Source organism: Chiloscyllium punctatum, chromosome 15, assembly GCF_047496795.1.
Source record: "Chiloscyllium punctatum isolate Juve2018m chromosome 15, sChiPun1.3, whole genome shotgun sequence".
Classification (NCBI taxonomy): domain Eukaryota; kingdom Metazoa; phylum Chordata; class Chondrichthyes; order Orectolobiformes; family Hemiscylliidae; genus Chiloscyllium; species Chiloscyllium punctatum.
The window spans coordinates 57201706-57217922 of record NC_092753.1 but is presented as its reverse complement, the minus strand read 5'-3'; the positions used below and the strand labels follow the sequence as shown (position 1 = coordinate 57217922).

Below are 16217 nucleotides of genomic sequence, written 5' to 3'. Positions count from 1 at the left end.
ATTTCTGTTGCATTTAGAGTCATTGAGATGTACAGCATGGAAACAGACCCTTTGGTCCAACTAATCCATGCCGAACAGATATCCTAACCTAATCTAGTCCCATTTGCCAGCACTTGGTCCATATCCCTCTAAACCCTTCCTATTCGTATATCCATCCCAATGCCTTTTCTTGAATAATGAAACAATGTTGAGTACTCTCCAGTCTTCTAGGACCTTCCCTGTGGCTAAAGATGTTACAAAGATTTCTGTCAAGGCCCTAGCCTTGCTTTGTTACTTGAAACCAACTAGCAATCCATTCTCATATTTAAACTTATTCATTAATCTTGAGAAGATTTGTAGCTCAGGTTATAGATTAATTTGCTGAACTGGTGTGTATTTCTGCAAATGTTTTGTCGCCTTGCTAGGCAACAGTGCATCTTTGAGAAGATGTTTGTGGTCTGTCCCGTCTGGTATTTATAGTCTCTGTTTGTTGGTACGGGGTCCAGAGTTGAGAGTGTGGTGCTGGAAAAGCACAGTAGGTCAGGCAGCATCCGAGGAGCAGGAGAATCAATGCTTCAGGCATAATCCCTTCATTAGGAATTCCTGATTACGACTCTGTTCTCCAGCATCTGCAGTCCCTGCTTTCTCCTAGTATACGGGGTCCAGTTCAATGTGTCTATTGATAAGAGTGGTTGGAGTGCCAGGCTTCAAGGAGTTCTTTGGCGTGTCTCTGTTTTGCCTGAGCTAGGATGGTTACATTGTCCTAGTTGAATTTGACCTTTGTTGTCTGTGTGGTTGAAAATGAGAGAGTGCTGGTCGTGTATCGTAGTGGCAAGCTGATGTTCATGCACTTGTGTGGTCAGTTTTATTCCTGTTTATCATATGTAGTATTTTTCACTGTCTTTGCATGGTATCTTGTAGATAAGTAACCCTTATCAAAGATGCGCTGCTGATGTCACCTAGAGAGGTGACGAAACATTTGCAGAAGAACACACCTGCTCAGCGAACAAATCCTTGACTTTATTCATTAGTATATAAGGACATCTCATTGCCAGTCTTCTTGAAAGTTGCAGTGTATTACATCTATTGCATTTCTATTATCTATTCTCTGTTAGCTTCTTGACGATCCAATAAGATCAGTCAAGTAAGATTTCCCCTTTGAAATTAGTGATTATATTTTTATTTTATTGATATTCTTCTATTCCATTACTTTTCCTACTACCATGTTGGTCTACTGATCTATAATTTCTTGACATTTTCTGCCTGCTTTTTTAAATATAGGAATTACATTACCTATCTGTTTTCCTTCTTCCCTTTTCAAATATTAGAGTAATGTCTCTGCTATTTCTTCCCTAAATTCTTTTGAAATGCTTAGAAGCAGAAGCAGTAGTTTTAACTCTTTGTAAGTTGTGTTAAATAAAATTTTTATATAATTGCTAAGTCTATTCCTTCCCATACTGGTTACCAAAGGTTAATATTTGTTATTTGAGATTCAGTTTCAATAGCTTGCTGATAAAATACTTTGGACAAAGAACATGTTTAATCTGTTCATAAAAGCAGTGTTCTGTTCCTTGTCTAAAGGCTATTCCATAAATGGGTGCCTACATATACTATAAATTTGGGAGAAATTAAAATTGTGCCTAAAACTGATGTTAAATGGCAGAGTGGTTGCTATGCATTTCTCGTCTTTGCTGGTCTGAAGCCTCATTCAAATTTGATTTCTCACATCACCCCTGCTCCTCTTATTTTAGTACCTGTGTACTTTTCGTATCCCACACCTAAAGGCACCTGAAAGATAACTAGACTAGAACAGATAAACCTTCTAACCTGTGAGGAAAAAAAAGAATCAACACACAGCTGGTATGTATTTATTTGGATAACAATGCAACCAAATGTTTTATCAATATTTAGGTGAGTGCATATTCATCTGCACAGCATGTACACCTTGCTTTAATGACTATTGATTTTTTCAAAGCAATTGTAATGCAGCCGAATGTTTGTGATCTAGTGAGGCAAAATATCAAAATCAGTGTTCTTTTTCTAGTTGAAAATTCAGCTGAAAAATTATAATCCAATGCTGATGACAGCAAATATATAACTTATAAATACACAACATAAAAACAAAATGTTGTGAAACATTGAAAACTGAAACTGGATTGAGAAAAAATAATTAGCATTTCATTAGAACCTTGATTAAAGGGCATGGACCTGAAACTTTAACTCTTTCTCCCTCTCAGAGATGCAGCCTGACCTGCTGAGTATTTCCAGCATAATGTTTTATATGCTAGAAATATCCAAACTGTTTTGGAAAAAAATGAGTTTGAATAATCAGGGTAGCAAAGGTTGATAGGGCTGTAGGATTGCTTAGGAACTATTACCTGAGAGACTTGTCATTTTGAATGAATAGAAGTTAGATTATAGTCAGGTATCAACAATGTTAACAAATGTCAATTTTGGCACAGTGCATTACAAATCTTTGTTCAGAAAGATAACTTTATTTATTAATAAACAAGCTTACCTCAGCAGATATGGTACAATTTTACAATATTTTGATCTCTGCTTTATTACTGAAGCTCACCACTTTGCCCAATAGTTCAACATTGTATTGTTCTCTAAATCGGCTGTCCAAGTAATCTTTAGATGACGTATCAAATCTATAAAAGTTGGCAGTCTTCTCCACCTTTAGGAAGTATGTAATTCAATTAATATTGTTACGACATGGTGGTGAACCCTTCTGTTAATTAAACCAAACACCCAGAAAAGCTTACCTCACCTCATAATCTGTTAAAGTATGAGAGACAGAGAACTCCCAAATTCTATTATTTAAAGAAAATAATATCAATTTATTCTTTAAGTCCATAAGTGAACATTAAACAATAACTATAAACCCGCCTTTCTCTTAACTGCTAATTACCTGCCTCCAACTCTATAAACAGTACACTGTTACAATAAAACACTTATTAATATTACATCAACTTAATTTCAAAACGGTTGTCTTCGGTGTCTTTCTTTTTCCGGTTGAAGATTTCACTGGGTCGTCTTCTTTTACTGCGAATATGTTTCATGTGAAAAGGTACTTCTGATCGAGAATGTTTCCTAATTCCTTGGGTCTCTCTGGCAGTTGCTCAGTCTCCAATTTTCAAAATGTCCGCATTTTTATACCCCAACATTGAATCGTCTCATTGGTTCGATGTTGGCAAAACCATAAATTCAAACTTGATTGGGTTTTAGTATCCTGGGGCATAATTTAAACTGGTTAAATTCATTGTTATCAAAACAGCAACTAACTGAGGTATCCATTTCACTGTCAAATGTTACATATTTCCAATTTTCCAGTACACTTAGACTGCCATCTAGTCAAATCGCAGGTGCTTGTAAGCTCTCAGTGCAGAACAGCATTCAATCTCTCTTAAAGGTCGAGTATTCACCTTCAACTTAATAACAAGGGCGGCACGGTGGCACAGTGGTTAGCACTGCTGCCTCACAGTGCCAGGGACCCGGGTTCAATTCCCGACTCAGGCGACTGACTGTGTAGAGTTTGCACGTTCTCCCTGTGTCTGCGTGGGTTTCCTCCGGGTGCTCCGGCTTCCTCCCACAGTCCAAAGACGTGCAGGTCAGGTGAATTGGCCATGCTAAATTGCCCGTAGTGTTAGGTAAAGGGGTAAATGTAGGGTAATAAGTGGGTTGCGCTTCGGCGGGTCGGTGTGGACTTGTTGGGCCGAAGGGTCTGTTTCCACACTGTAAGTAATCTAAACAACATAAGGAACCAAATTTGACAACGCAGTGCAAAACTAATTACAGAATTCACAAGCTAAATGACAAGTATGAAAAAGATTCATTTTAGAATATTATTTCCAGCATGACACCTTAGTTTCCCTGTCACAATGTGCAATGCCATTTGACTAATTCCAAAATTAACATCTCTACTGCTTTAACAACGCCCTGACAACATCCTGGCAATAATCCTGAAGACTGATCCAGACCATGCTGCACCTCTAACCAATATAGTTCCAGTGCAGCTACAATACCACTACATAGAAATTTGCTGGCTATGTCCTGTACGTAAAAAGCAGAACAAATCCAGCTCAATTGCCATCCTATCAGTCTACTCTCAGCCTTTAGTAAAGTGATGGAAGAGGTCATCAAAAGTGCTATCAAGCAGCGTGAGCAATAACCTGCTCACTAATCCTCTGATTAAGAGCTTATGCTCGAACTATCTACTCTCCTGTTCCTCAGATGCTACCTGACCAGCTGTGCTTTTCCAGCACCACACTCTTCGACTGAGATCGAGGACAACAGAGCACTGAATCCTCATCTGAGACTTGATCTGTGCAGACAATGCAGCACCAGCAGAGAAAAATAGAAATAGTTGCGGGAGAACACTATTTGGCCCTTCGAGCCTGTGCCACCATTCAATATGATCATGGGCTGATAGGCAATCTCAGTATCCCATTCCTTGTTCTCCCCATACCACTTGATTCCCTTTAGCCGCAAGGGCCATGTTCAGTTCCCTCTTGAATATATCTAACAACTAGCCCGAACAGCTTTCTGTGGGAAAGAATTCCACAAGTTCACAATTCTCTAACTGAAGAAATTCTTCCTTATCTCAATCCTGAATGGCTTATCCCTTATTTTCAGACTGTGACCCCTGCACTTTTCCAGCATCAGAAACATTCTCCCTGCATCTAACATGTCCACTCAGGATTTTATATGTTTCTATGAGATTCCCTCTTCTGAATTCCTGTGAGTATAAGCCAGGTTGATCCAGTCTTTCCTAATATGTCAGTCCTGCCTTGCCAGGAATCAGTCTGGTGAACCTTTGCTGTCCCTCAAAAAGAACAATGACCTTCCTCAACCATGCACTGTGGCTTTCTCTTAACAAGCAATGCCAAAATAAATTTCTCCTTTCCGTCTTATGCTATTATTAACATATTGATGACCTCTTATCACATTTTGCATCCAGAGAAAGTCATCTTTCACAATGCTTACGATGTGGCCTCACTGAGGCCCTGTATAACTGCAGCAAAACAAACCTACTCCTAAACTTGAATCCTCTTGCTATGAAGGCTAGCATGCCATTAGCTTTCCTCATCACCTGCTGCACCTGCATGCCACCCTTCAGTGACTGTTCCACCATGACACCCAGGGTCTCAGTGCACTTCACCCTTTTCCTTAACTACCACCATTCAGATAATAATCTGCCTTCGTGTTTTTGCAACCTCATATTTATCAACATTATATTGCGTTTGTCGAGTATTTGCTCACTCAGCAAGCCTACCCAAGTCACCCCTCTGCCTCTTAACATCCTCAGAGCACACACTGCCACCCAGCTTAGTGTCATCTGCAAATTTGGAGATATTGCATTCCTTTGTCCAAATGGTAAATGTATGCTGTGAACAGCTGGGGTCCCAGCAGTGAACCCTGCAGCATTTCACTTGTCACTGCCTGCCACTGTGAAAAGGCCCTGTCCATTCCAACTCTCTGCTTCCTGCCTGCCGTCCAGTTCTGTAACCATATCAATACATTACTCCAGTACCATGAGCTTTAATTTTCCTAACTAATCTTTTGTGTGGAACCTTGTCAAAAGCAATTAGTATTAATGGATATCTTTAGTAACAAACACTCTCTTGTGCCTATAAAGGATTTAATTTGACTATCAGCATTAGGAAGACACATTTTATGGTGCAAGATGTTATCGTACTGCTATCAAGTGATACTGGTGGTTTTAATAGTTCTACATACTTGGTTCCACAATCACCAAAAGTCTGTCATTTGTCACTGAAATCAGTACCTGTAATGCAAAAAACTGCAGCTGTCACGCCTATGTTAAGTAAATATGTGTGTAACAACAGCAATCTGATTTATAATTTGAATTCAGAGTGTATCAAGCCTTTGTCCTTGGCATATCCTCCACAGTGGTGGGACCCAAATAATATATGTTAGACAGGACGAAAGGCTAAACAGTTTCCACCTTCACTGACATGGACATATTTTCAATATCTCATGACAGAACATGGTCATCTCAGAAAAGAGATGGATTAGACTAGTCTAGTTAGAATATGCTATATGCTAAGCCAACAAAGTTTAAGCTGCCACAGACATGTTCAAAATATGGATGATAGCTGTTTACCCAAAGATCTTCTGAACAGTGAAATACCCACTAAATTAGAACCTCCTGGGCTGTCACACTTGTACTACATGCATCATTGTCTACATTGGAACCAACGACATTGGAAGAGAAAAGGTTGAGACTCTGAAGGGAGATTACAGAGAGTTAGGCAGAAATTTAAAAAGGAGGTCCTCAAGGATAGTAATATCTGGATTACTCCCAGTGCTACGAGCTAATGAGGGTAGGAATAGGAGGATAGAGCAGATGAATACATAACTGAGGAGCTGGTGTATGGGAGAAGGATTCACATTTTTGGATCATCGGAATCTCTTTTGGGGTAGAAGTGACCTGTACAAGAAGTACGGATTGCACCTAAATTGGAAGGGGACTAATGTACTGGCAGGGAAATTTGCTAGAACAGCTTAAGAGGGTTTAAACTAGCAAGATGGGGGGGGTGGGACCCAGGGAGATAGTGAGGAAAGAGATTGATCTGAGACGGGTACAGCTGAGAACAGAAGAGAGTCAAACAGTCAGGGTAGGCAGGGACAAGGTAGGACTAATAAATTGAACTGCATTTATTTCAATGCAAGAGGCCTAATAGGGAAGGCAGATGAACTCGGGGCATGGTCAGGAACATGGGACTGGGATATCATAGCAATTACGGAAACATGGCTCAGAGATGGGCAGGACTGGCAGCTTAATGTTCCAGGATACAAATGCTACAGGAAGGATAGAAAGGGAGGCAAGAGAGAAGGGGTGTGGCATTTTTGATAAGGGATAGCATTACAGCTGTGCTGAGGGAGGATATTTTTGGAACTGAGAAATAAGAAAGGGATGATCACCTTATTGGGATTGTATTATAGACCCCCCAATAGTCAGAGGGAAATTGAGAAACAAACTTGTAAGGAGATCTCAGCTATCTGTAAGAATAATAGGGTAGTTATGGTAGGGGATTTTAACTTTGTAAACATCGACTGGGACTGCCATAGTGTTAAAGGTTTAGATGGAGAGGAATTTCTTAAGTGTGTACAAGACAATTTTCTGATCCAGTATGTGGATGTAGCTACTAGAAAAGGTGCAAAACCTGACCTACTCTTGGGAAATAAGGCAGGGCAGGTAACTGAGGTGTCAGTGGGGGAGCACTTTGGGGCCAGCGATCATAATTCTATTCGTTTTAAAATAGTGATGGAAAAGGATAGACCAGATCTAAAAGTTGAAGTTCTAAATTGGAGAAAGGCCAATTTTGACAGTATTAGGCAAGAACTTTCGAAAGCTGATTAGAGGCAGATGTTCGCAGGTAAAGGGATGGCTAGAAAATGGGAAGCCTTCAGAAATGAGATAACAAGAATCCAGAGAAAGTCAGGGTGAAAGGGAAGCTTGGTAGGTATAGGAATGCTGGATGACTAAAGAAATTGAGGGTTTGGTTAAGAAAAAGAAGGAAGCATATGTCAGGTATAGACAGGATAGATCGAGTGAATACTTAGAAGAGTATAAAGAAAGTAGAAGTATACTTAAGAGGGAAATCAGGAGGGCAAAACGGGGACATGAGATAGCTTTGGCAAATAGAATTAAGGAGAATCCAAAGGGTTTTTACAAATATATTAAGGACAAAAGGGTAACTAGGAAGAGAATAGGGCCCCTCAAAGACAAGCAAGGCGGCCTTTGTGTGGAGCCACAGAAAGTGGGGGAGATACTAAATGAATATTTTGCATCAGTATTTACTGTGGAAAAGGATATGAAAGATATAGACTGTAGAGAAATAGATGGTGACATCTTGAAAAATGTCCACATTACAGAGGAGGAAGTGCTGGATGTCTTGAAATGGTCAAAGGTGGATGAATCCCCAGGACCTGATCAGGTGTACCCGAGAACTCTGTGGGAAGCTAGAGAAGTGATTGCTGGGCCTCTTGCTGAGATATTTGTATCATCGATAGTCACAGGTGAGGTGCCGGAAGACTGGAGGTTGGCAAACGTGGTACCACTGTTTAAGAAGGAGACCAGAATTGCACACAATATTCCAACCGTGGCCGAACCAATGTCCTGTACAGTCGCAACATCCCAGACAAGCCAGGGAACTATAGACCAGTGAGCCTGACCTCGGTGGTGGGCAAGTTGTTGGAGGGAATCCTGAGGGACAGGATGTACATGTATTTGGAAAGGCAAGGACTGATTCGGGATAGTCAAAATGGCTTTGTGCATGGGATATCATATCTCACAAACTTGATTGAGTTTTTTGAAGAAGTAACAAAGAAGATTGATGAGGGCAGAGCAGTAGATGTGATCTATATGGACTTCAGTAAGGTGTTCGACAGGGTTCCCCTTGGGAGACTGATTAGCAAGGTTAGATCTCATGGAATACAGGAAGAACTAGCCATTTGGATACAGAACTGGCTCAAAGGTAGAAGATAGAGGGTGGTGGTGGACGGTTGTTTTTCAGACTGGAGGCCTGTGACCAGTGGAGTGCCATAAGAATCGGTGCTGGGCCCTCTACTTTTTGTTATTTACATAAATGATTTGGTGGCGAGCATAAGAGGTACAGTTAGTAAGTTTGCAGATGACACCAAAATTGGAGGTGTTGTGGACAGTGAAGAGGGTTACCTCAGATTACAACAGGATCTGGACCAGATGGACCAATGGGCTGAGAAGCGGCAGATGGAGTTTAATTCAGATAAGTGCGAGGTGTTGCATTTTGGGAAAACAAATCTTAGCAGGACTTATACACTTAAAGGTAAGGTCCTAGGGAGTGTTGCTGAACAAAGAGACCTTGGAGTGCAGGTTCATAGCTCAAGTGGAGTCACAGGTAGATAGGATAGTGAAGAACATGTTTGGTATGCTTTCCTTTATTGGTCAGAGTATTGAGTACAGGAATTGGGAGGTCATGTTGCGACTGTACAGGACATTGGTTCGGCCACGGTTGGAATATTGCGTGCAATTCTGGTCTCCTTCCTATTGGAAAGATGTTGTGAAACTTGAAAGGGTTCAGAAAAGATTTACAAGGATGTTACCAGGGTTGGAGGATCTGATCTACAGGGAGAGGCTGAACAGGCTTGGGCTGTTTTCCCTAGAGCGTCGGAGGCTGAGGGGTGACCTTATAGAGGTTTATAAAATTATGAGGGGCATAGATAGGATAAATAGACAAAGTCTTTTCCCTGGGGTTGGGGAGTCCAGAACTAGAGGGCATAGGTTTAGGGTGAGAGGGGAAAGATATAAAAGAGACCTAAGGGGCAACTTTTTCACGCAGAGGGTGGTACATGTATGGAATGAGCTGCCAGAGGATGTGGTGGAGGCTGGTACCATTGCAACATTTAAGAGGCAATTGGATGGGTATACGAATAGGAAGGGTTTTGAGGGATATGGGCCGTGTGCTGGCAGGTGAGACTAGATTGGGTTGAGATAACTGGTTGGCATGGACGGGTTGGACCGAAGGGTCTGTTTCCATGCTGTACATCTCTATGACTATATGGCCCATCGAGTCTGCTCCAATATTCAATGAGATCCTGGATGATCTGGTAATCTTCAAATCCATTTTCGTGCCTTTTCCCAATAACCCTTGATTCGCTTATGTATCTATTGCAGCGTTGAATATACTGAACCCATCCCTGCTGCAAAGAATTCAACAGATTAATTACCTCCAAGTGAAGAAATGTTTGTTGTAAATAGGAGATCCCTTATTCAACATTATGTCCTCTGGTAGCAGATTCTTCCATGACAGGAAGCAGATTCTCCAAATCTAAATTCTCAAGTCTCCTAGAAATCTTGTATGTTTCAATAAAGATAGCTCTGAGTCTTCTTAACTGCAATGTGTATAGTCGCAACCTGCTTGGTCTCTCCTCATAAGGCAATCCCTCCTTACCCAGAATCAAACTAGAGAACCTTTCCTGGGACTGCCTTCAATACCAGCATATCTTCCTTTAGATAAGGGGATCAAAAATATATTCTAGCTATGATTTGACTCGTGGCTTGTATAGTTTTGCAAGACCTCCCTGTTTTTATGCTCTATTTTCCATGAAATAAACGCCAACATTCCATTTGCCTTCCATATTACCTGCTGAACTTAGTATGCTCACTTTTTGTGATGGAGGCCTACAAGCAAGATACAAAAAGAGCAGAGATTGACAACTGGAAGCAGTCATCAACAGCTGTTACCTCTAGAAGATGTTTGGAATGGTTTTCGAAGAGGTGATGAGAAACAAAAGGCTCAACTTGCCATGAGAAAGGACCAAAGAAGAGAGAGATCAGAAATGTTTGCATTATTTCTGCCTATGTCTTTCTCTGCAACAAAGACTTCCATGTCAGAATAGGGCATTTAAGTCACACTAAGTGATGTTTAAGTATTAACCATCAGTATAAGCCATTGCTATCTTACTCAGTAGGCTTCCAGTCTGCAAATGTTATTGACTTGTCTTGTTCCTAACCTCCATGTTGTTCACTTACTGAGTATATTTAATCAATGACTCCCTCCATGAATTGACCGTTTCTACTCTTTCCTACAGGGATGGTATGTATGATTAAAATAGACCTATATGAAACAAAACTGAAAAATGTTGACTTTTTTAATTGGCATGAAAATCATATTATCAGGCATATTAACAATATATAAACAAGATAAATGTAAACATTGTTTATTTTAAAATATTGAGTACTTAAGCTTAATGCTAAATGTTTAAATTATGTAAATGAGTAGACCCCATTTTGTGTAACATGCAATTGCGCTTGTTTACTTGATGGGAGACATTGTGATAATCAAAGCTGAATCTTAATTAGGATTCAGATTAACCATGTGAATGATTTAACTTTTCACTTGTTTTATCTGATGAGTAAAAACTTCTTGTTAGTGACGATCATAGTATAGGTCATTCATTAATCACTTTTCCTCTCTCTCTCTCTCTCTCTCTCTCTTTGCATGAAAACCTGATCAGAATTTTTAGTCACCTGTTATACATTTTCCATTTAGGTATTCTCAATAACACACTTCTATTTTAAATATGTTTTTATCAAGTATAAAGGTGCATATACCTGAATCTCAGTAAGATACTCTTCCCAATAAATTCTTCAATGCTCATGTTTTATAATGTTTTTTCTCTAGTATCTTATCCCATACAGTCATTTATTGTTGATCTTGTAATACTTAATTAAACTAGTAGGTCTAAAGTAAATCAACACAATTTTGTAATATTGAATTGCACTTACAGCTTGTTTTGAAGTTGGCGTGTAGTTACTCTGCTAGCCATTTTTTGTAACGCACCTACAACTATTGTTATAGAAAATACATGTATTGATTGTAGACGACATTCAGTAGGTCTGTGGAAGAATTGGGTTTAGTGGACGAAATCCTGCAACTAATTCTTGTAGATATTTTCTAACCAACCTGTTCAGAGACTATATAAGACACCTCTGGAAAAGATGGTACTTGAACAGGAAGCTGGAGGAACACAGCAAGCCAAGCAGCATCAGGAGGTGGAGAAGTCAGTGTTTCGGGTATAACTTAAGATCTATTAGCCATCAAGTCTGCTGGGAATTTATACAGGATGGTTAAGTAAAAATTCACTTTAAAGCCAATCTTTGCGTGTTCCACTTGATAATTTGCTAAGGATAATCCATTTTTCTACTTTTTCTCTCCATGGGCTCTAAATCTATCTATCCACTCACTCCTTCTTCCTGTCCCCCACCACCCATCACCAGCATAATACCACCTTATCCTAGCTGCTGTCAGGACTTTCACTCTGTTTTCTCTGCACAGATGCTGCCAGACCTGCTCAGTCTCTGTTTTTGTGTGGTTGAAATATAAGATTAATTCATCCACCCAAATCAGCAATGAATTACCCTCCCATATGTTTCAGGGTAATACTGGAAAGCCATCCAACATGGTACAATATTAGCTGCCAGTTCATTTGTCAATCTGTTCTGCCATACAAAATGATACAGCTCCAAATGCCTGAAAGTATTTACTATATGCATATCTTATAAAAGTAGGGGCCATGAGGTATCCTTGTGCTATGCAGTAAAGGCTAAGTGTCTCTAAACCTTTCAGTCAGCAATGTTTTGCTCCTCATGTTTTCTTATCCTACATACAAAATGTTTTATAATAAATAAGAGGAAATACAGTAGATGCTGGAGGTCTTGAAACAAACAGAGGAAATACTGGAGAAACTCAGCATTCTGGCAGCATCTATGGAGAAAGAGAAACAGAGTTGATGTTTCGAGTCCAGTATGACTCTTCTTCAGAACAAAATGGATTACTATGGCTTGTAGTCTCTAATTCCATATAAATGCAATTTTGCACAAGGGTTATGCTCCGTAAGACCAGAAGGAAGCCATTGAGGTTTTTTTTTTGTGCCCTCACTTCGGTAAGGCAATTCAAAATTGCTGGCATGGTGGCTCAGTGGTTAGCACTGCTGCCTCACAGCGCCACGGACCCGGGGTCAGTTCCAGTTCCGGGTGACTGATTGTGTGTAGTTTGCACATTCTCCCTGTGTCTGCATAGGCTTTCTCTGGGTGCTCTGATTTCCTCCCATCACTCAAGATGTGCAGATTAGGTGAATTGGCTGTGCTAAATTGTCTGTAGTGATCAGGGATGCATCAGTTCGATGCATTAGGGATAAATGTAGGGGAATAGATCTGGGTGGGTTACTCTTCGGAGGGTCGATGTGGACTTGTTGGGCCGAAGGGCCTGTTTCTACACTGTAGGGATTCTAATTCTAAAGTGCTCTGGCTTCCCCGCCCTCTTCCTGCAGCCCTGAAACTTCATCTACTTCCAATATTTATATAATATCCCTGCAAAAATGCAATAATCTTTTCATGCAGTTATGATGGCAAAGCATTACATGAATCAAATAGCCACATCATGGTTTAAACTGAGTTTAATTCATTGCAAAAAGGACAGTTTGATCTGTGAATAAATAAGATGGATATGTAGGCATAGGGATGTTCTTTTAATGGGTAAGTTTAATCAACTAAATATATTTTACAACCTGTGTTGGAAAACATAATCATGGCATCAAGAAGATCGTGAGAGGTCGTGCTTATCTTGACCTGTTATTTGTTTACAGCCTAAGTGTTGTGCAGGAAATGGAAATTATTGCAATTAAGCCAAAACATGTTAACCTGTGATTAACATGTTTTTAGAATGAAGTATTTAATTGTTAACATTCCCAATGATAGACCTAGTTGATTTTGATTTTCATTCTTGATGTTTTAAAGTCAATGTCAGGCTGGCATTTGTTCCCATTCCAATTGTCCTGAGAAGGCTTTACCTTAAACCACTGCTGATGCTTAACCCAACTGAATGGCCATACTTAAGATTCAGCCACCTTGTGTGGGATTTGAATCTTGCATAGACTGTAAAAGGTCGGATGATTTCCTTTCCTAAACAATTATTTTGTATCCTTGGATTTTACAGTAATCTAATTGTTTCCAGGTCATTTTTATTGATACTTGCTTTTCCTGTAAACAGAATCATAAAATACTAAAGAGAAGAACATTCAGCCTATCATGAAAATAGTAATGATTTTCACTTTCAATTCTAACAGTAATTTTCCAGAATGATTACTTCAAGATTCCAAATATTCACAATGAAAAACATGAACAACTTGTCCACCTGAAATCAAGATACAATAAATAAAATCAATGGCTTTGATGTTATTTAGATGGTAATTCTAGAAAAAAAAACTGAAATGAAGCAAAGTAAATCATTGTGCAGGGATGGATTGTATGGTGGAGAGCTGAGAGAGACAAAGATAGCAGAGGTCTGTTTCCATGCTGTACATCTCTAACAACTCAGTGCTCCTTACTCATAGTCATATAGTACTGGACACTGGAGGGACATTAGCAAATTGGGATCAAGCAAGCATGTGCCCAATTTTCCAACTATGATAAAACAAATACAGGCAATATAAATTTACTTGATCCTGCTCATGTAGAAGTGGAGAGATGGGGAAAATGGTGCACTCCAGGTTCTTTCTGAATAAATGCATTAAGATGGGAGTAATAAGATTCTTCAGTAATTATCTTACAATCTTATAGAATTTGTAATATATGTTCAATATAGTATAGAAAAGTAAGGTGAAAGTCTCCGAGCTGGTGGAGGGTGCAATTGAAAGTCTTGCTAGTGTATTTTCTGAGGGTTGGGTGAGTTCCTCCTTAGATATAGAGGTTGTGTCAGCAATGTTGCTGTTTGAAGCCACTGGGTCTCACTCATATCTGCACAATAGAAATAATCAATTGTGAAAATGGGAAATATTGTTCAGAATAACAGTGAATTTGTACTATTGTTAATGGGAGAGCAACACTGCACTCAGTTGGCTGGATCCGAAGCTGGTGGCTTTTTCACAAGTTTGGTCACCCTCTTCCCCAGCATCTTATCCTCATAAGAAGTGGGGAGCTTAATGTCCACCATACCATAACTAATCTTTAGCCTCTTTTCCCAATTAGGAAAGATTTTTTCCAGGAATGCCAGAAAGGGTGAAGTTGAATATCATGTTAGTAGACTGAGGAGCATTTGGAGTGATGTAGGTGGTGAGGTGTCCCCTGAGTGAAGACACAAGTCAGAAAGGCTTTGTAATTTGGGAGGATGAGGTAGGTGAAAGGCATTGATAGTGTGCAATAATAAGAGTTGCAATCCATGAGAGGTGTGTGCAGAGGCAATTAGTGGTGGTAGATATGTCATTAATCTTCTGGCACTATTGGGCAATTCTTTTATCCCAAGACACTTCAGGTGATCTGGCTGACTGGTGACATTAGCTTGTTTATCAACCACACTGTCAACCAGTACTTCCAGGTAACAAAGAAACAGGCTGACAACAATGGCACTGCAGAATATGAAGGGCATTCCTGGCTTGTATAGTGCTATATGCTTTGGCTTAATTGTGGTAGTAGCAGCATAAATGTTGCAAAAAATTAGCAGCAGCAAGGACTGCAGTTGATCCTGCCATGCAGTTGCAAGAACTAGGTGTGTGAAGCCTGTTTGCACCATTTAGTGAACTTACAATCATCTACTTTTACTCAAAAGTGACATGTCATGGCAGATCACCTTCCATGAATCACACTGAAGATGGGTAAAGTTCACCGAAGATGACTCTGGCTCAGGAACTGTTGCTGCAGTAGAGAAACTACTATAATTATGCTAAAAGATGTGGTAACTGATAACTGGACTTCGATAAAATATTGGACAGTCAACATGGATTCAGTAATTAGTGTTTGACAGCCTTTTAGTCTGTTTTGAGATATAACTAGTAGAACAGCATTGGGATTTTCAGAAACCTTTTGATAAAAGGTCCCAGAGGTCAGTAAACAAATTTGTTTTTTTTGATTAAAAAGTGTAAACCCAATGGAATAGGGAGAGTAGAAATAAAAATCTATTAGTCTATGCAGACTTTTAAGTATTAAATTCAGGATATGGGAAGAGTGAGAAAATGGCATTGAGGTGAACTCAGTCTCCAGTGCCATTCAAAAGAAATGGCCTGCTCCTATATGCCATCCTTCAAGGTATAAATTGGCTTAGTTATTTGTGGGGAAACAACAGCAAGAAATACACTTTTTCAAACTAAGTCATTCCAAATGTAAAAATTGATCCATAATATGTTCATTAAGATAAAAGGTGCAATGAAGAATGAAATAATTTAGTCTTTTTCTGGGGCACCATTAATAGATTCTCAATTCAAATTTATTTAGCCTGCACACGGTGTCACCATGACTGGATTTATACTCAAAATGCAAGAATGTTTATTAGTTCAGTTCTTTAATTCAAACTTTAAAACGTTGTCACCAGTTCCTTCCTACTGGCATTATTTTTTAAATAATTGAAAAATTTCTCCCTTTTTCCTATTAATTATGCTGTGGTTTAAATTCAATGCTAATGAGTTAAAGTAGTAAATATGGCTTTTGGATCTTCATACTAGGAAATTGCTCGCCATCTACGACCTTGCAGTTTGCGTGCCCTTTTTGGCAAGAACAAAGTTCAGAATGCAGTACATTGCACTGACCTCCCCGAAGATGGAGTTCTGGAGGTGAGTAAAAAATTTTAGTTATCAAATTAGCTCTTTGAGCAAACAGTACAAGATCTACAGGGCTAGATGTAAGTGTGGCCCAGTGGTGGTTTCCCTTCCCCTAGAAGCAGCAGCAGCCTAGGATC

The 16217-nt window shown here is 39.6% G+C and overlaps 1 protein-coding gene across 1 annotated transcript in view; it reads left to right on the top strand.

Annotated features, from left to right (window-relative positions):
* nme7 (NME/NM23 family member 7) overlaps positions 1-16217 on the top strand; it is a 145969-nt gene that overhangs the window by 129231 nt on the left and 521 nt on the right. The window contains exon 10 of the mRNA XM_072585193.1: positions 15985-16092. Within this exon, the coding sequence (XP_072441294.1) occupies positions 15985-16092 (108 nt within the window). The remainder of the gene's footprint in view (positions 1-15984; positions 16093-16217) is intronic.